The following is a 17,845-nucleotide window of genomic DNA, read 5'->3' on the forward strand; positions in this document are numbered from 1 at the left end:
TCCCATTCCACTCCCACCCGACCCCGTCCCTTTCCCATTCCAGCCCCATCCCGTCCTGTCCCGTCCCTTTCCCATTCCACTCCCACCCCACCCCGTCCCTTTCCCATTCCAGCCCCATCCCGTCCTGTCCCGTCCCCATCCCAAGCCAGTCTCCATTCCCACCCCATTCCCGGGCAGCCCCGGTACCTCCGGTCCCTTCCCGCTCCGTGCCCGCCTGCCCGGCTGAGCCGCCTCCTCCTCCCGGGAATTCCAGGGCATGGACTGCGACTCCTGCGGGACAGACGCGGCTGTGGGAGCCCCGGCCCCCGGCCCCATTCCCTCATTCCCGCATTCCCGTGTCCCGGCTGACCTCGCTCAGCACGGAGAAGCAGCCGGAGCAGGGTCTGTGCGGCCGCCGCCGGCCCTGCGGGGGAAGGCTGGATCGGCATCTCCCGGAGCACAGCGGGGAGCGCGGGCAGGGCCGGGAATGCCGGTGATCCCCCCGGGATGTCCCGCGGCTGCGGGGCCCGGGAGTGCCGAGCCCATCCCCGCAGGGACGGGAGGCTGGAAAAGCTTCAGCCCGGGATTTGCCCGGGCTCGGTGCCGGGATAGCCCCGAGGGGCGGGAGGGGGCACGGGCAGCTGCCCGCGGAGCCAGGGCCGTGCCCAGCTCCGCCATTCCCGGCTTACCCCTCTCTGTACAGCACCGACCTCTCTCCTGTGTGCCGCCATCCCGGAGCCGCCGTGCTCAGCCCCGGCCAGCCCGGCCACGGCCACGGCCAGGGCGCAGAGCAGCCACAGCCTCATGGCGTCCCCGCGGCTGTGCCGGGCCCGCCTGGACCTTGGCCCCGATGTCACCACGGTGACCCCGCAAAGGTCACTCGGGCTGGAGCTGCCGCGCACGGGGAGGGGAAAGGGCCGGGTCTGGATAAGGGATGAGCTGGAGAAAACTTCTCCCCAAAACTCTGCCTTGGGGTCCTGCTCCTGCTGCACCCCCCTCACAGAGCCCTGGAATGCTGGCATGGCCTGGGCTGCGAGGGGATTCAAGGATCGTGTTGCCAACAGCAATTCCAGATCCTGCTGCTGTTGCTGCAATAACCCCACAATTCCAGGCTCTGGGATTGTTGTTTAACCAAACCAGGCTGGCTGTATCCGTTTAGTGACCAGCAATTAGTCCTGGCCACTCCTGAGGATCCCCAGGACACGATGCAATTTGATTCATTCCAAATTTCTGGCTTTTGGTGGCGCAGATGCGAAGGGTCCAGGCAGGACAGAGGAATTCCACAGGAAATTCCAGGCGGTATGAAGACTACTACTAGCTGGAGACTGCTTTCAGGGGGTTGGTGGGAAGGGAATCAGGGACAAGCTGCACACAGGATTTACAGAATCGACAGGAAATTTATTCAGGAGAAGAGGGAAATCTGGAGGAGGTGAATCCAGGAGGGATGTGCGGGCAGCGGGGAACACCAGTGCAGGCCTCAGGAAAGGGCACGGGAAATCCCAGAGGTGGGACCAGATCTGAGAGATCTCCGGTGGAAAACCTGAGGATTCTCACGCTAAATCTGGGATTTTTGGGGAATCGGTGACTCTGGAGGCCAAACGGGATGGGAGCGGGCTGGATCCGGGAAGGGCTCAGTCTGCGCTCGCAGGGAACGGGGACAGGACGGGAGGAAACGGCCTCAGGGGAGGGCACGGGGACAATCCCTCCCGGGAAGGGGCCGGGCCGCGTTCTCGTTCCGGTTCCCGTTCCCATTCCGGTTCCCGTTGGGATCTGACCCCTGCCCCGCCCCGCCTCACGTGCCGGGGTCACGGCGGCGCTTCCGGGGCGCCGCTTCCGGCGGGGCCATGGCGGCGCTTCCGCCGTGGGCGGGGCCTGTACCGGAAGCGCGTGCGGGAGAGGCGGCGGGAGGAGCCGGGACCCCCCCGGGGCCCCCGAGACCCGCGGGGCCCCCCGGCCGCCATGGCGGGGCAGGCGCAGGTAGGAGCCGGGAGATACCGGGGAGAGCCCCGGGCCGCCCTCGCCGCCCCCCGGGCCCTCGATGTGCGGACCCCCGATCCCTCCCCCACCCCGGATCCTGGGGGGTCCCGCAGCGTCCCCTCGGCAGCTCCTGGGGGGACTCGGCCTCCAATGGACAGGGACCCGCCACCCCGAAAACCCAAATCGCCCCCCCAAGTAACCCCCATCCCACCCCCGATCCCACCCCATCATCTCCTTCATTGCCCCCCACTCCCATGGAATTCCGCCTTGAGGACCCCCCATCACCCCTACCCCATCACCCCCCCAAAATCCCCATCACTCCCCAAATCCCCATCAGCCCCTAAAAACCCCCGTTCCATGCCCCCAATCCCACCCCCATCACCCCCCACCCCAAAACCCCTCTCACCCTCACATTTCCCCTCACGTCCCTCCCCTCACTCTCTCTGCCCCTGTTCCCCCATCCCCACTGGGATCACTCCTGAGGGATTCCCTGGGATGGGCGCTGGGGGTCACAGGGGCCTCTGGGAATGTCCCCCAGCCCAGCTCCAGGTGACCTTGGGACCTGCACTACCCCAATCCCGCAGGATCACGGAGTGCTCCCGGTAGGAACGGTAAAACACATCCCAAGGTGCTGGATTGCGGTGTTTGGCGCTAGATTCCAGCATGTTCTTCTCCCAGATCTGTAATTCCCACCCCAGTGGGGAACACACCTTCCTGGGACAGCCCCATCCATGGCCTCGTGTCCTGGGAGCTCCCTGGGGCTGGGAAAGGCTTCTCCTGCTGGGAGGGAGGAAGTGATCCGTGAGGGAAGGTGTAATCCCTGAGGGAACATGAGATCCGTGAGGGACGGTGTGATCTGTGAGGGAGGGGGTGATCCCTGAGGGAGCATTAGATCTGTGAGGGAAGGTGTGATCCCTGAGGGAACATTAGATCCGTGAGGGACGGTGTGATCTGTGAGGGAGGGAGGGGGTGATCCCTGAGGGAACATTAGATCTGTGAGGGAGGGTGTGATCCCTGAGGGAAGAGTTGATCCCTGAGAGAGGATTAGATCATTGAGGGAAGCTGAGATCTCTGAGGGAGGATTAGATCCTGAGGGAGGCTGTGATCCCTGAGGGAGGATTAGGTCCGTGAGGGAAGCTATGATCCATGAGGGAGGATTAGATCTGTGAGGGAGGAATTGATCCCTGAGGGAAGTGTGATCTGTGAGGGAGGAGTTGATCCCTGAGGGAGGGTGTGATCCCTGAGGGAAGAGTTGATCCCTGAGAGAGGATTAGATCCATGATGGAAGCTGTGGTCTCTGAGGGAGGATTAGATCCCTGAGGGAAGTGTGAACTGTGAGGGAGGAGTTGACCCCTGAGGGAAGGTGTGATCCCTGAGGAGGGAGCAATCCCTGAGGGAAAGAGTTGATCCCTGAGGGAAGTGTGGTCAGTGAGGGAAGATTAGATCCGTGAGGGGGGTTTAGATCTGTGAGGAGGGTGTGATCCCTGAGGAAGGAGTTGATTCCTGAGGTAAGCTGTGATCCCCGAGGGAAGGAGTTGATCCCTGAGGAAAGTGTGATTCCTGAGGGAGGGTGTGATCCCTGAGGGAGGATTAGGTCTCTGACAAGGGTATGATCCCTGAGGGGAGGGTTTGATCCCTGAGGGAAGCTGTGATCCCTGAGGAAGCTGTGATCCCTGATCCCGTGGCAGGAGCCGATGGCCTTCGAGGACGTGGCGGTGTTGCTGAGCCGGGCCGAGTGGGACGCGCTCACGGCGGAGCAGCGGGAGCTGTACCGGGACGTCCTGTCTGACACCTACGAGCTGCTGACCTCCCTGGGTAATCCTGGGAACCTCCCCGGGCAGGGCTTCCCTCAGATCCCACCCCAGCGCCTTCCAGAGCGCTCAATCCCAGAATCCCACAGTGGCTGAGGTCGGAAAAGGCCTTGGAGATGGCTGAGTCCAACAATTCCCCAACACCGCCAAGGCCATCACTAATCCATGTCTCCAAGTGCCTCACCCTCACAGCTTTCCAATCCCTCTAGGGGTGGACAACCCTCCCCGTGAGGAGTTTTCCCTTCTAGGGGCTCATCAGGGAGTTTAGTGCTGGAAAAGGCAGGATTTGGGTCTGGGTTTGAGCACCCCTGGAAATGATTCCCTGAGATCAGGGAGCACTGTGGGATGTCCCACCCCTGGGATGAGCAGGAGACATTCCCTCACTGGGAAAGCCTGTCAGTGGAACTGGGAGGCTGTGGAACTTTCCACACTTGCATCAGGGCTCTCAGGAATAAATTCCTCTCTGGCAGCAGCTCTGGTTTCTCCCTTGCTTTTCCCACATCCCAGAGGTGTTCCCATGCACGATGAGGCACAGCTGGGGTGTCCCAGTCCTTGGTTTTCCTGTGATCAGGGACAGTCCAACACCCTCTGTCCATTCCCAGGTTATCCAGGCCCCAAGCCCGATGTCCTGCACCGGCTGGAGCGCGGGGAAGAGCCGTGGATCTCCTCATCCCCAGGTGAGCAGCAACATCCCGACCCTGCGAGATGGAATCCACATCCAGGATGGGGTCAGAACTTCCTGCTCCATCCCCATGGCTGTGGAGAAGTCAGGATTCCTGGTGGGGACAAGGACAGGGCTCTTCCTTCATTCCTATGGCCGTGGAGAGTGAGGATTTCCAGCCTGGCTGGTGACATCTGCTGTTTTCCCTGCAGGACACACTGAGAGCTGGCTGGAGGAGCCTTCCTCTGACTGGTGGTCCAGATCCAGTGGGTACCAGGGTCTGGAGACCTCGTGTCCAGGTGAGTCCTGCTCCCTCCTGCTCCATCCCCATCCCTGGGCCACTCCCAGGACTTCTCCCACTGCGGGGCTCCTCTGATGTCTGGCAGAGGTTGGGATGTAGAGCCTGGGTAGTCCCAGACTGGGAAGAAGGGATGTTCCTCTCCCTGCTCCAGCCAGGAATGATCCAACCCCTTCCCGCCTCTCTCCCAGCAGGATGGAGCACGTTGTGGTGTCTCCAGGACAGGAACTTCCAGAAATTTGTCTGTCACAATGGAAGGAGCCAAGCCCCGTCGGAAGCAGACAGTGGAGTGGGGAGCCAAACCCAGCCATGGCCTGTGAAGGAGGAAGTGGAGGATAAACCTGAACCCATGGAAGACATAGCCCACAGTGAGATATTCCCGCTTCATTCCATGATGGAACAGCAGAGCCTGCATCCTTGGGAACAGCTGTGGGATGGCCCAGGGCAGAGGAGTCACGGGAATGCCCAAAACCACGGATACACCTTGGGAGAGGCGACGCTTCTCCCGGGGACCCGGGGGCTGCGGGTGGAGGAGCTGCGAGCGGCGGCGGCGAAGGACCACGGCTACTGCCTGCGGAGCGAGCCGGGCACGCCCTGCACCCCGCAGCCCTGCTCCCTGTGGGAACATAACTACTGCCAGCAGCTCCAGGCCGGGGAGAGCCACGAGGCCGAGGGGAGCCGCGAGGGCCGGAGGAGAAGCAAGGCCGGGAGGAACCGCAGGGCCGGGAGGAGCCGCAGGGCCGGGAGGAACCGCGAGGGCAGCTCCCTGCGGGCCATGCGGCGCCTGCTGGCGTGCCGGCAGTGCCGCGGGCGCAGGACGTTCCGCAGAGCCAGGGAGATCCTGCGGCGCTACCAGCCCTACTGGAGGCTGGGCTTTCCGTGGAGAGACCGCTCCAGCTCTGGCGGTGACGCCGCGCAGGGGACGAATCCCGAGGTTTGTCCCCCGACGGATGCGGCCGCGCCGCGCCAGCTCCAGAGCGCCGGGAATGCCGAGGGGGTGACACTGGACACGCAGCGTGCCCCGGAGGGGAGTTTGGGAACTGGAGGGTCACCCCCTGCCCTAAGCCTGGATGCAGGGGTGGGGAATGGAGCGAAGCCTCTGGAGCATCCTGGTGCCACGCAGGAGCTCGAAGGATGCACAGAAGGCCAGAAAATGCAGGAGCTGTCGCTCCAGGATGTGTTCCGGAACGTTCTGAAAGCAGTCAGGTACATACTGGACTCCATATGTGAGAAGTTGGAGCTCCAGGGGGTCCCCAAAGGGAAGAGCATCTGGCCCATCATCATCCAGATTGACAACTTGACAGAGAAGAAGAAGAAGAAGCTCTGACTCCCGGGGGGAAACTGGGATTGGATTCACTGAGGCACAGCGCTCAATCCCCCCCAGTTCCGGGGGGTTCAGGAGGAGAGGTGTGGCAGAGGTGGATTGGAGGAGGGGAAACTGGGAATGTGGGGCCTGCCTTGAACTGGGATTGACTGAGAGGCTTTGGAGAAAAGCAGTGGGAAAGGGGAGGGTTTGTGTGGCTCAAAGGAGGAAAGAAGGAAAAGTGAGCATGGGATCCTGAAATCCTGGAATGGCTTGGGTTGGAAGGGATGTTAAATGCATCTCTAAAAACCAGCCAGGGGTTGGGCTGTGCTCCTGTCACTGAAACGATGGGAGAAACAAAAACCCTCAAACAACGTTTTTGGTGTTAGACAAGGCACTGCCATATTCTGGCTGGGATGTGCAACAGAAATTATTTCACCCACACGTGGCCTGGGTGTGCAGAGAAAATCATCTCATGGCAGGTGAATTTTACTCGATTTTTCCCAAACTATATCCAGTCCAAAACCCACAGAAATTCATTGGTTCAATGCTCATTGGTTCCAAATTGCAGAGTTCTCAGAATTTGGTTTCTTATTGGACCGGGATTTTTTTGCCTCTGATGTTTATTAGGCCCTGACAAATCTCTTTATCAGCCTTTTCCAGCTCCAGGGGTCTGGGGTAGATGTTCCTCAATGTTTGCTGATGGTTGTCATCTTTTTGGGCCTCTTTTGGGCTATTCCCAGTTTGTTGAGATGTTAAGTTTATCAGGCCTCACAGAGGGGAACAATACCCTCAAAAATATTCCTCTAATTCCCTTCTCAAAGGCAAACTGAGCCTGACTAGAGAAATAAAATAAATTTTAAACATCGTGTAGTTGCCAAAACTCCCAAGGAAAAGAGACAGGATGAGGGGAAACACTTTCGAGTTGTGCCAGGGAAGGTTGGGTTGGGTGGAGGGGTGGATATGGGGAAGGACAAAGGAAGGTTTAGTTCCAGTCGTGTGGAAGCGTTTTCCTGGGAAATCCAGCCTGGCCTGAATTCCCAGCAGCTTTTGGAACCTCTGGAATTGGATCATGACAAGGAAAAGGTGATTTCTGGCATGTTCTCCAGTGCCCTTCCAGGGGCCAGGTGCTGTTGTGGGGACAGAAGGAAGCTCCAACAAATTCAAACAAACTGAGCCCATGGATCCGTTCCCTCTCCCAGTTCTCCATGGAGCTGGGGCTGGCCTGGGGAAAATCTGGGGTGCCTGAATTGGGGATGCTCCCACCATCCGTGGCTGCTGCTGGTTTTGGCAGCAGGATGTTCCTGACAGCTGGGGGTGCTGACTTTGGGGCTTTCAGCATTCTCCTGCCAGATCCCAGATCCTTCTGAGGGAGCTGCAGGGGCTGATCCTGGAGAAGAGGAGGCTCAGGGGGAACCTTCTGGCTCCTGCAATTCCCTGGAAGGAGGAAGGTTGGAGCCAGGAGCGGTCGGGCTGTGTTCCCAGGGAACAGGACCAGAGGGAAGGGCCTCAAGGGCAGGTTCAGGTGGAATATTGGGAATGTTCCTCCTGGAAAGGGCACTCCAAGAGAGAGAGATCTCAAACTCTGCAAAGCTGCCCAGGGCAGGGGTGGAGTGCCCATCCCTGCAGGGATTGAAAAACCCTGTGGATGTGGCACTTGGGGACATGGGGCAGTGCTGGGCTTGGACTCGGGCATCTCTGAGGGCTTTGTTAATCTCAGCAATTCCATGACTCTGCAATTCCTGTAAGGAATTGCCGCCTTTTAGTGCTGGCGGACGGTGAAACGGGACTTTAAAGCAAATAAAGCCGGTGAAATGTCTCGAGAGCCGCTGTGTCCCGGCTCCAGGCTCGCTTTGAGGGCCGGGGCTCCCCGTCACCTTCCCGCATCCCGGTTACCCCCCAGGACCCCCGATCCGCACCGCGCGGAAGCGGCGGCACCGCCGCCCAATCGCGGCGCGAGCTGCACGTCACATGCCGCGCTCCGCCAATCACACCGCTCACCGCCCTGCCCGGATGCTGTACAGCCTCTCAACATGGCGGCGCCCAGTGAGCGCGGGAACGCGCCACTTCCGGGTCGAGGCGCGAGGTTACGATGGGGGCGTGGCCTAACGCGGAAGCGCCGGCGCGTGTTCAGCGACGTGACCACGCCCCCTCCGGCGCGGTTGCCATGGTGACCAGGGCGGTGCCGTCGCCGTGGAAACGGGGACGGGCCCGGAGCCGGAACCGGGAACCGGGAACCGGGCGGGGACGGGGCTGAGACCGGGCGGGAACCGGGCTGGGACCGGGCTGGGACCGGGCGGGGACACGGAGCGATCCAGAGCCGGCCCCGGAGCTGCTGCAGGGCTGGAGCCAGGCTGGAGAGCTGGGAATGTTCATCTGGAGAGGAAAAGTTCCAGGGAGAGCTCAGAGCCCCTGGCAGGGCCTGGAGGGGCTCCAGGAGAGCTGGAGAGGGGCTGGGGACAAGGAATGGAGGGACAGGACACAGGGAATGGCTCCCAGTGCCAGAGGGCAGGGATGGATGGGAGATTGGGAATTCCTGGCTGGGATGGAATTCCCAGAGCAGCTGTGGCTGCCTGTGAAAAATGCATATTTTATGATTGGCTTTTTGCAAATATTAAAATGAATATTATATGTGTTGTGTGTTAAAAAGTAATGCTGTATTAATTCTCTTAAGTACTGTGTTAAATACAGTTTTAGGTTATTAAAAAATGTTAAAGTAGAAACCATGCTGTGTAGGATAGTTTTTTAAAGAAAGGACTCCCAGCGAGATAGCAGCCAGGACACCTGAATCTTTCAGAGAAAGAGAATTTATCGCTCCATTATCAGCAGAAAGGAACTTCTTCCCGTCTCGAAGGCGCTGTTAGGATTCAGAGGAAGAAGTTGACACTGACCAGACAGAATCCTGCGTTTGAATGGAATTTATGCATCATGTATGAGGTGTATGAATATTCGACAGGCCATTGTTTTTAAGGGTTAATCCTCTGTTAACGGGTGTTCTGTTTTTGGGCTTTTGCTGCCCAGAAAAGGAACCCGGACTGTCCATAACTCTTTGTTTCTATTGTCTCATATTGTACTAATTGTCCAAATTAATATTACTCTAATTGTGTTCCTATTTTTATAACCATTTTATTACTATTAAACTTTTAAAATAAAAAAAAAAAAAACCAAGTGATTGGCGTTTTTCACACTGCCCTGGATCCCTGGCAGTGCCCAAGGCCAGGCTGGACCCTGGGGCTGGGAGCAGTGGGAGGTGTCCCTGGCCATGGTGTGGAATGGGATTTGTGCTCCATTCCAGCCCAAACGCTCCAGGATGATCCCACGACGGACCAGCCGTGCTTTTCCTTTCGTATCCGAGCATCCCAGACCCGTTGGGATGGAAGGATCCCGAATCCCCTCCATTGCCAGCCCCTCTGTGGGACTGGGAGCCGGGGCCTGGCTGTGGGAGCGGCTCCAGCACAAACCCAGGAACGTTCCGGAACGAGGAGGGGCAGCTCGGCCCTGGCAAGGGCAAACAAACCCCGAGCCAGATTTATGGGCAGGGAACTTCCCCAGCTCGGGGCCCAGGGTTTGGTTTTGGGTGGGATTTACTGTCCCTGTCAGGGCTGGGAGACGTCCTGGGAGTCACAACTTCCCAGTCAAAACTCACTCAGTTTTCCCTTTTTTATTCCCAAGGATTTTGTGGCTTTTTGGAGCCTGCTCAGGGCTGGCGCGGGCAGCTAAAAATGGAATTTAAATATTTCACATCTATTTTGAAACTCTTGACGTTAAATCCTAGGTGGGATACATGGGGTGAAAATAGGAACAGCTGAGGGGTTTGGAAGGAGCTGGGAGGATTTTGGAGGAAATTTGGAAGGAATTGAAGTATTTGGAGGGAACCTGGGAAGGAATTTGGAAGGAATTACAGAATTTAAGGGGAATTTTTAAGGAATGGGGCACATTTTGGAGGGAATTGGGAAAGATTGAAGGGAAGCAGCGAGACCAATCAATCCCCCAAGGAAAACTCACTGAATTTTCCCTTTTTTATTCCCAAAATGGCCTCCAAGGATTTTGTGGCTTTTTTGGAGCCTGCTCAGGGCTGGCACGGGCAGCTAAAAATGAAATTTAAATATTTTACATCTATTTTGAAACTCTTTCTCTTGCTGTTAAATCCTAGGTGGGATACATGGGGTGAAAATAGGAAGAGCTGAGGGGTTTGGAAGGAGCTGGGAGGATTTTGGAGGAAATTCGGAAGGAATTGAAGAATTTGGAGGGAATCTGGGAAGGAACGGGGAAGGAATTACAGAATTTAAAGGGAATTTTTAAGGAACGGGGCACAGTTTAGAGGGAACTGGGAAAGATTGAAGGGAAGCAGTGAGACCAGTGAATCCCTGGGGATGTGTTGGATCCCCAGCCCTGGATGTGGATCCCACCTCTCTCCATGGAAAGCTGGAGCTGGCTGCACCTGGACTGTCCCGGGGCCAGCTGGGGTTTGCTGCAGGGCTCTGACTGGCACTGTCCCTCCCAGGGGACTTCCAGGTGCCACCCCCGGTGTGGTGTCATTGTCCCCGTGTGATTTATGGGGATGTTTTTCACTGCTGGTGGCTCCGGGGTCACGCTCGGGGCAGGATCCTGGGTGTCCTCCTGAGCTTCCTGCTGCCCTGTTTGCACGGGGGACAGGCCATAAATCACTCCCGGGCTGGAAAACCCCGAATGCCTGCAGAGAATCAGGGGAAAAGTCCTTGGAGAGCAAAAAAAAAAAAACCCCAATCATCCCCCAAGCACTGCCACTGTGTCCCCAAGCGCCGCATTCACAGGGGTTTTAAATCCTTTCACCCACGGGGACCCCAGCACTGCCCTGGGCAGCTGGGCCAGCCCTTTCTGGGGAAGGAATTGTCCCAAACCCAGCCTGAACCTCCCCTGGCCCAGCCCGAAGCTGTTTCCCCTTGTCCTTGTTCCCTGGGAGAAGAACCCGACCCTCACCTGGCTCAGACCTTTCATCCCCACCACGCTCTGGACCATCCGCGGCTGTGAAAAACGCCGATCGCTTGTTCTTAAAGTTTTTAAAAGTTTAATAGTAACAAAATGGTTGAAAAGAATAGCGACACAATTAGAGTAATAACAATTTGGGCAAATTGAATTAGGACAATATGAGACAATAAATACAAAGATTTACAGGGGTACGGGTACCTTTTTCTGGGCATCACGAGCCCAACGTCTCCCCTCTAATCCTGACAGCGCCTTAGAGGTGGGAAGAAGTTCATTTCTTCTGATAAGAAGGCAATAAATTCTTGTTCTCTGAAAGATTCAGGTGTCCTGTGGCTGCTGTCTCACTGCAAGCCCTTTCTGTTAAACAAAGCATCTTACATAGCATCGTTTCTATTTTAACAATTTTTATAACCTAAAACAATATTTAACACAGTACTTAAGAGAATTAATACAGCATTACTTTTTAACACACAACACATAAAATATTCATTTTAATATTTGCGAAAAGCCAATCATTAAATACACGCATTTTTCGCAATGGCCAATATGGGAAATGGATTTGTAGGGAATTCTCCGAGCCTGACAGAAGGCTCACAGTGTGTGATCTGTGTGCAAACCCTGAGACAAGAAATGCTGACTCAGAAATGCCATGGGGCAGGACAGGCATTGCTGAGGGAGAGAAATGGAACTAGGAACAAGTTTTAAAGGATGGCCTTGCAAATAAGACTGGATATTTTGGAGAAAAAAAACTATGAAAGAATTAAAAGTAATTTTAGATGATTGGTTTTAAAACATTTACAGCATGGTGTGGCAAAAGCTGATAGGCCAAGAAATGCTTATAATGTATTGTAAATAGGAAATAGTTGGATTCTGATTGTCACGGTGAGAACGATAACATCTGTGTTGTCTCACCCTTCGACTGAAAACGGAATAAAAATTTTTTAAATTTTTAAAGTTGCCCCCTCTCTGGGTCAAAAAAGAGCTTAATCTGGCAGGCCACGTGTGTCACCCCTGTCCGTGTCCTCGCTGTCACCCCCGGTCACACGTGGCAGGGGACGCTGACCGCTGTGTCCCTGCTGGCCGCGGTGACCGGCACGGCGCTCCCCGCTGCCCCGGGCCCTGCAGGGCTGGGCCGGGCTCCTGGCCAGGTTCACCCCCTGCAACGCCCAGCGCAGCTCCCATAAAAGCGCCGGGGAGCAGGAGCAGCATCCAGGAGCGCCATGGGGCCCAGCCGAGCGCTGCCACCGCTGCTGCTGCTGCTGCTGGGGCTGCTGGGGCCGGCTGGAGCCTCCACGCCAGGCCCACGCGGATCCACGCTGGGACAGGGTGGCACCGCGGCGTCCTCGTCCCCACCGGGGTCCCTGAGCTACGGGGACGTGGTGGCGGCGGCCGTGGAGCTGCTCAACGCCAGGGCCGCCAGTCCCTTCGTGCTGCGGCTGCGGGAGGCTCAGCCCCGGCCCGGCTGGGTGAGCGCTGGGCTCTGCCTTCCCAGGGAGGCTCCAGGGCCGGGCACTGCTGGATCCGGCCTGCTCCGCCTGGGGCTGCCCTGTTTTGGGGCTGACCCGTTCCAGGCTGGATTCCTGGGGCAGGTCCTGTTTTGGGGCTGACCTGTTCCAGGCTGGATTCTTGGGGCAGGTCCTGTTTGGGGCTGACCCATTCCAGGCTGGATTCCTGGGGCAGGTCCTGGTTTGGGGCTGACCCGTTCCAGGCTGGATTCCTGGGGCAGGTCCTGTTTTGGGGCTGACCCGTTCCAGGCTGGATTCCTGGGGCAGGTCCTGTTTTGGGGCTGACCCGTTCCAGGCTGGATTCCTGGGGCAGGTTCTGGCCCGTTGTGGGAGGAGGATCGATCCCTGATGGATCCTGTCCCTTTTCCCAGCCCTCAGACCTGCAGAGCCGGCAGGAGCTGAGCTTCACCCTGGAGGAAACCACGTGCAGGACGCCGGGAACGGCCGCCAGCAACTGCAAGAGCCGCTGGCTCGGGGTGAGGCTTCGTCCCGTGGGAACTGGGGGTTATCCAGCGGGGAAACTGAGGCACGAGGGGGTTGTGCTCTGCTGTGTCCCCTCTGTGCCCCACAGGCCCTGACCTGGTGCCAGGGCTCCGCGTTCCTGGAGGGGCAGCAGCCCACGGTGGAGCTCTCCTGCCAGAAGGCCCCGGCCGCGGTGAGAAGGGGCTGCAATGGCTCCATGTCCCCCGGGGGTCCCCAGGTCCCCTCCTCACCCCCCCTCCGGGTCTGACCCTGCTCTTTGTTTCCCCAGTTTGGCCATGTCTGGAAATCCAAGATCAAGGATTTCTTTGGCAAGGTCAAGCAGCGTTTCCAGGGCTTGTTCCAGTGCGGTCGGATCTGGATCCGGGACAGGCTCAACCTCAAGGCACCCAAACCCTGAGGGGTGACACTGGTGTGTCCCCTCCCTGTGTCCCCTCCCTGTGTCCCCTCCCTGTGTCCCCTCTCTGTGTCCCCTCCCTGTGTCCCCTCCCTGTGTCCCCTTCCTGTCCCCTCCCTGTGTCCCCTTCACTGCCAATAAAGGTCCCTGCATCACTCCCGGTGTCACCCTGAGTGTCCCTGTGCCCCAGTGGGGACCCCTGAGTGTTCCCGGACCCCCCAAATCCCCCCGTGCCCAGCCAGGGAGCTGTGAGAGCTGGGAACACCCTGGGGTCACCAGTGGGGGTGTCACGAGTGGGGGGCGCTCTCTGGGGCAGATCTGGGGTCCCCCCATCTCTCCAAGGCCGTGGAGGGGCAAAGGGACCCCCCCCCTGCAGGTGCTGCCACCTCGGGACCCCCGAGAGCCCCTCCCCAAATCCAGCTGCCTCCGGCGCTGCCCCGCGTTCCCTGCCGCTGTCACCGCAAGGGGGACGCGAGGAGGGGACGGTGCTGGTGACAGAACCCAGGAGCGGCTCCCCCAAAATGGGCACGACACGGGCACCCCCGGGCTCTCCTCCCGCCACCGGCCCCTGCCGGGACTTGGGGCCCTGCGATTGTCCTTCCCTGTCCCCACAGAGGGGTTTGTGGGGTACAGACCCACAGGAATATCGGGGGGACAGGAGGGACCCCTCCAGGGGGCTGCAGCCATGACCCTGCCCCAGCCGCTTTTGGGGCACAGGGGTCCCCGAGCCCCCCAAATCTGCCCCCACAATGTCCCTGTCCCAAACTGGGCCACCATGGGGGTCCCCTCGGGACCTGAACCGCCCCTTGCAGCTCCCTGGAGGGCTCACAGTGTCCCCTGTGTCCCCTCCCCAGCTCCCTTTGCCATCGCTGCTGGTTTGGGGGGGACAATGCCACCACGGGGACAATGACTATGGCGACAGTGACACCCTGGGGATGGCAGTGACCCCTTTTTTGGGTGGGCTCCTGGGGTCTCCCCAGAGCGAACCCAAGGGCGGAGCAGCCCCGTGTCCCGGCCGTGCCTCAGTTTCCCCGTGTGACAGAGACAGACAGGAGGACGCGGTGCCCGCACGGCCACTCCCGGTGGCTCCTTTATTGCTCAGCCCAGCCCCACGGAGCCCCTCAGGTGCACGTTGAACTTGACCTTGGGTCGGAAGCGCCGAACCTTCCTCAGGAAGCGCCCGAAGCGGCCGCGCTGGATCAGAACCGGCTGCAGGAGGAATGGGGGGCTCAGGGGGTGCGGGGGTGGGGGAATCCCCCTTGGGAGCACAGCCGGGACCCCAGCCAGGGACCCCCGGAGCTGGAGACCCACCCAGGGCCCCGCACCAGGGACCCCATCCCTGGGATCCCACCCAGGATCCCACATCAGGGGTATTTCCCATGCAGGACCCCATTCCAGAGACCCCATCCCTGGGATCCCACCCAGGACCCCATTCCAGGGACCCCATCCCTGGGAATCCACCCAGGACCCCATTCCAGGGATCCCCTCCCCAGGATCCCACCCAGGACCCCGCACCAGGGACCCCATCCCTGGGATCCCACCCAGGACCCTGCACCAGGGACCCCCTCCCCAGGATCCCACCCAGGATCCCACATCAGGGGTATTTCCCACCCAGGACCTCATTCCAGGGACCCCATCCCCGGGATCCCACCCAGGACCCCACACCAGGGACACCGTTCGTGTCCCCACACCAGGGACCCCCCTACCTGGGACACTTGGCACCTCATATCCAGAATCCAACACTTGGGACCCCACTCGTGTCCCCAAGCCCAGACCCCACCCAGGACGACCCACCTGGGGCCCTGCACCCAGTGAGCTCCCCAGGACCCCCCACCCTCCTGTGGAGCCACCACGGGGCAGCGGAGCTCTCGGGGTGTCCCTTTAGGGGGATGCGGGACCCTCAGGGACCCTCAGGGACCCTCAGGGACCCTCGGGGACCCTCAGGGACCCTCGGGACCCTCCCCTCCCCGCCCGGCTCCCCCCGCTCACGTCGGAGGAGGCGTCGGAGCAGCTCAGGTCGATCTCGGGCGCGTCCTGCCGGAACTGCACCGGCCCCGAGCACTCCTTGATGGCCTGGGGGGACACGCGGGGTCAGCCGGGGACGGCAGAGGGCCCCGCGCCCCCTTCCTCCCGCTCCTCCTCCTCCTCCTCCTCCTCCTCCTCCTCACCCCGTTCTCCTTGAAGTCGCAGTCGTCGGGGTTGGCGCGGGCGCTGGCCGCGCACTCCGTCTCCATCATGCTGAAGTTGAGTTTCCGCAGCGAGCTCAGCTCCACGCCCTGGGGACACGCGTGGGGGGCAGGTGGCAGCAGAGGGGTCAGCAATGGGGTGGCGCTGGGAGGGGTCACCAGTGGGGTGGCAGTCACTGGTGTGGGCTCAGGGCCGGCGCTGAGTGGTGACAAGGGGGGGATCATGAGGGGTGTGCGACAAATGGGGGGTCACGAGTGGGGGGCACTCACGAGTGGGGTCGGCACTGTGCAGCCCGAGTGGGGGGACAGGAATTGAGGTCATGGTCACAAATGGGGGGTCCCGGGTGGGAGACACTCACGAGTGGGGTACCGTGAGTGGGGGGACAGGAATTGGGGTCCTGGTCACAAATGGGAGGTCCTGAGTGGGTGACACTCACTCACGGGTCGGCTCTGTGCGCCATGAGTGGGGTACCACGAGTGGGGGGACAGGAATTGGGGTCCTGGTCACAAATGGGGGGTCCCGAGTGGGTGACACTCACTCACGGGTCGGCACTGTGCACCCCGAGAGGGGGGACAGGAATTGGGGTCCTGGTCACAAATAGGGGGTCCCGAGTGGGGGGCACTCACTCATGGGTCGGCACTGTGCACCCCGAGAGGGGGGACAGGAATTGGGGTCCTGGTCACAAGTGGGGGGTCCCGGGTGGGGGGCACTCACCGGGGCGGGCTCAGGGTCGGGCTGGGCAGCCCCGATCAGGCACCAGGAGCGGGGTGGGGGTGTCACCCGTGGGAGGGGGGTCCCGGGTGGGGGGCACTCACCGGGCCGGGCTCGGGCTCGGCGCTGAGCAGCCTGAAGGCGTTCTGCACCTCGGGCTGTTGGTTGTAGGAATCCACGGCCTGCGCCAGCGCCTCGGTGTACGAGAGGGGCGCCGGGGCGGGGAGGGCGCAGGCGCCCCCCAGCACCGCCAGCAGCAGCACCCACGGGCTCGCCATCGCTGTGCCCACGGCCACCCCCGCGCCCCTTTTATCCCCACGGGAGGTCGGGGACCCGCCCCGGGGCTGCCCCTGGGGAAACGCCCGGCCCCAAGCCGCAGAGCGGCCGTTCTTTTGGGGGGGGTCCCCGCGTGTCCCCGTGATGGGCGGTGGCATCCGCACCCCTCGGGGTCCCCTTGGCCAGGAGCCGCCGGGTGGTGACACGCTGCCCGTGTCAGGTGGGTGCCCGCGGGGTTGCACAAGCCCAGAGTTGCCCCATCGCTGTTGCCCAAGCCGAGGGTGCCCCCCAAACTGTCACCCCCCCAAACTGCACACACGCACAGGCCCGAGCCCCCCGAAATCTCTTTATTGCGGCCCCGCTGGGGACAGGGGGCGGCGGGACGCGCTGGGAGGGGGCCGAGGCCGCGGGGGGGGGCCCGAGGATGATGATGAGGAGGATGATGAGGATGAGTGACCTGGGCTGGTGCCAGGGGAGCGGGGCTGGGCGCTGTCACCGGGCTGCTGCGGGGAGAAATAAAGGGGAGATTTCACTCCAGAGCCAAAAACCCCCCCGAAGCGATGGGGACGCGTGTCCCAGCCCGGGATGCGCTCCCGGAGCCCTCACCGGCTCCCGGCCGCACTCCACCATCGAGAGCGGCACGTCGGGCAGGAAGGTGAACACGGACACCTGGGCCGAGCAGCGCTGCACCTGCGGACACAGCGGCCTCAGCACACCGGGGACCCCCCGATGCCCGGGCTCGGGGCCCCCGCTCCCCGCTCACCCTGCCCGGGCGGCCCCGGCAGCCGCGGGGGTCCGGGCCGGGCTTGGGGCAGGGCGGCTGCCGCGCCGTGAAGTTGATGCTGAAGTGGGTCCCCCAGTCGAAGCTCTGCCGGGAGAGAAGCTCCGTGGGGCCCCGCACGGGATGCTGCGGGATCCCGGAGCACCCCCGCACCCCTTTTCCTACCGTCCGGGCCACTCCGAGCAGCCGCAGCAGCCGCAGCTCCTGCCCGTGCGTCTCCAGCACGGATCGTGCCAGCTCGCGGGGCGCGGGCACGGCCGGGGGCACGGCCGGGGGCACGGCCGGGGGCACCGCAGCGCCCGCCGCCCCCAGCAGCAGCGGCAGCAGCAGCGGCAGCGCCATGAGCCCGCGATGAGCCCCGGAGCGGGCTCGGGCTCGGGCTCGGCTCGGGGCCCCCGGCTGCGGCTCCAGGGTAAACAGCGGCCCCATCCCGTGCCGTGCCGGGAGGGGATCGGCTTCCCGCTGTTTGCCTTGGCCCGGTGCCGCGGGGAGCGCGCCTGGACCTGCAGGGGAT

The 17,845-nt window shown here is 60.9% G+C and overlaps 2 protein-coding genes across 3 annotated transcripts; one reads left to right on the forward strand and one right to left on the reverse strand.

Annotated features, from left to right (window-relative positions):
- The first annotated feature begins 3,625 nt into the window (after nucleotides 1-3,625).
- LOC134429125 (uncharacterized) lies at nucleotides 3,626-6,896 on the forward strand. 2 transcript variants are annotated; one of them, XM_063176228.1, is made up of 4 exons: nucleotides 3,626-3,771; nucleotides 4,370-4,444; nucleotides 4,641-4,727; nucleotides 4,918-6,896. In XM_063176228.1, the coding sequence occupies exons 1-4, from the start codon at nucleotides 3,651-3,653 to the stop codon at nucleotides 6,051-6,053; spliced, it is 1,419 nt and encodes a 472-aa protein (XP_063032298.1). In that variant the 5' UTR covers nucleotides 3,626-3,650; the 3' UTR covers nucleotides 6,054-6,896. The 2 variants fall into 2 exon arrangements, with proteins under 2 accessions (XP_063032298.1, XP_063032306.1); XM_063176236.1 differs by having other exon boundaries at nucleotides 4,921-6,896.
- Nucleotides 6,897-14,444: 7,548 nt separating this feature from the next.
- Nucleotides 14,445-16,556, reverse strand: CAMP (cathelicidin antimicrobial peptide). Its single transcript, XM_063176245.1, has 4 exons — nucleotides 16,379-16,556; nucleotides 15,545-15,652; nucleotides 15,366-15,449; nucleotides 14,445-14,585 (listed from the first exon to the last, which is right to left on the reverse strand). Exons 1-4 carry the CDS (start codon nucleotides 16,550-16,552, stop codon nucleotides 14,475-14,477), a joined length of 477 nt encoding a protein of 158 aa, XP_063032315.1. The 5' UTR covers nucleotides 16,553-16,556; the 3' UTR covers nucleotides 14,445-14,474.
- Nucleotides 16,557-17,845: the final 1,289 nt, after the last annotated feature.

Source organism: Melospiza melodia, chromosome 1 (genome assembly GCF_035770615.1).
Source record: "Melospiza melodia melodia isolate bMelMel2 chromosome 1, bMelMel2.pri, whole genome shotgun sequence".
Classification (NCBI taxonomy): Eukaryota; Metazoa; Chordata; class Aves; order Passeriformes; family Passerellidae; genus Melospiza; species Melospiza melodia.

Bases quoted from the DNA above. Each gene is read 5' to 3' on its own strand.
- CAMP (XM_063176245.1), bottom strand. From the start codon at position 16,552: ATGGCGAGCCCGTGGGTGCTGCTGCTGGCGGTGCTGGGGGGCGCCTGC. The intron at 15,450-15,544 runs GTGAGGAGGAGG...GTGTCCCCCCAG, and splicing joins GCGACTTCAAGGAGAACGGG to GCCATCAAGGAGTGCTCGGG. The intron at 14,586-15,365 runs GTGAGCGGGGGG...TTCCTCCTGCAG, and splicing joins GCTCCGACGCCTCCTCCGAC to CCGGTTCTGATCCAGCGCGG.
- LOC134429125 (XM_063176228.1), top strand. From the start codon at position 3,651: ATGGCCTTCGAGGACGTGGCGGTGTTGCTGAGCCGGGCCGAGTGGGAC. The intron at 3,772-4,369 runs GTAATCCTGGGA...GTCCATTCCCAG, and splicing joins CGAGCTGCTGACCTCCCTGG to GTTATCCAGGCCCCAAGCCC. The intron at 4,445-4,640 runs GTGAGCAGCAAC...TTTTCCCTGCAG, and splicing joins GTGGATCTCCTCATCCCCAG to GACACACTGAGAGCTGGCTG.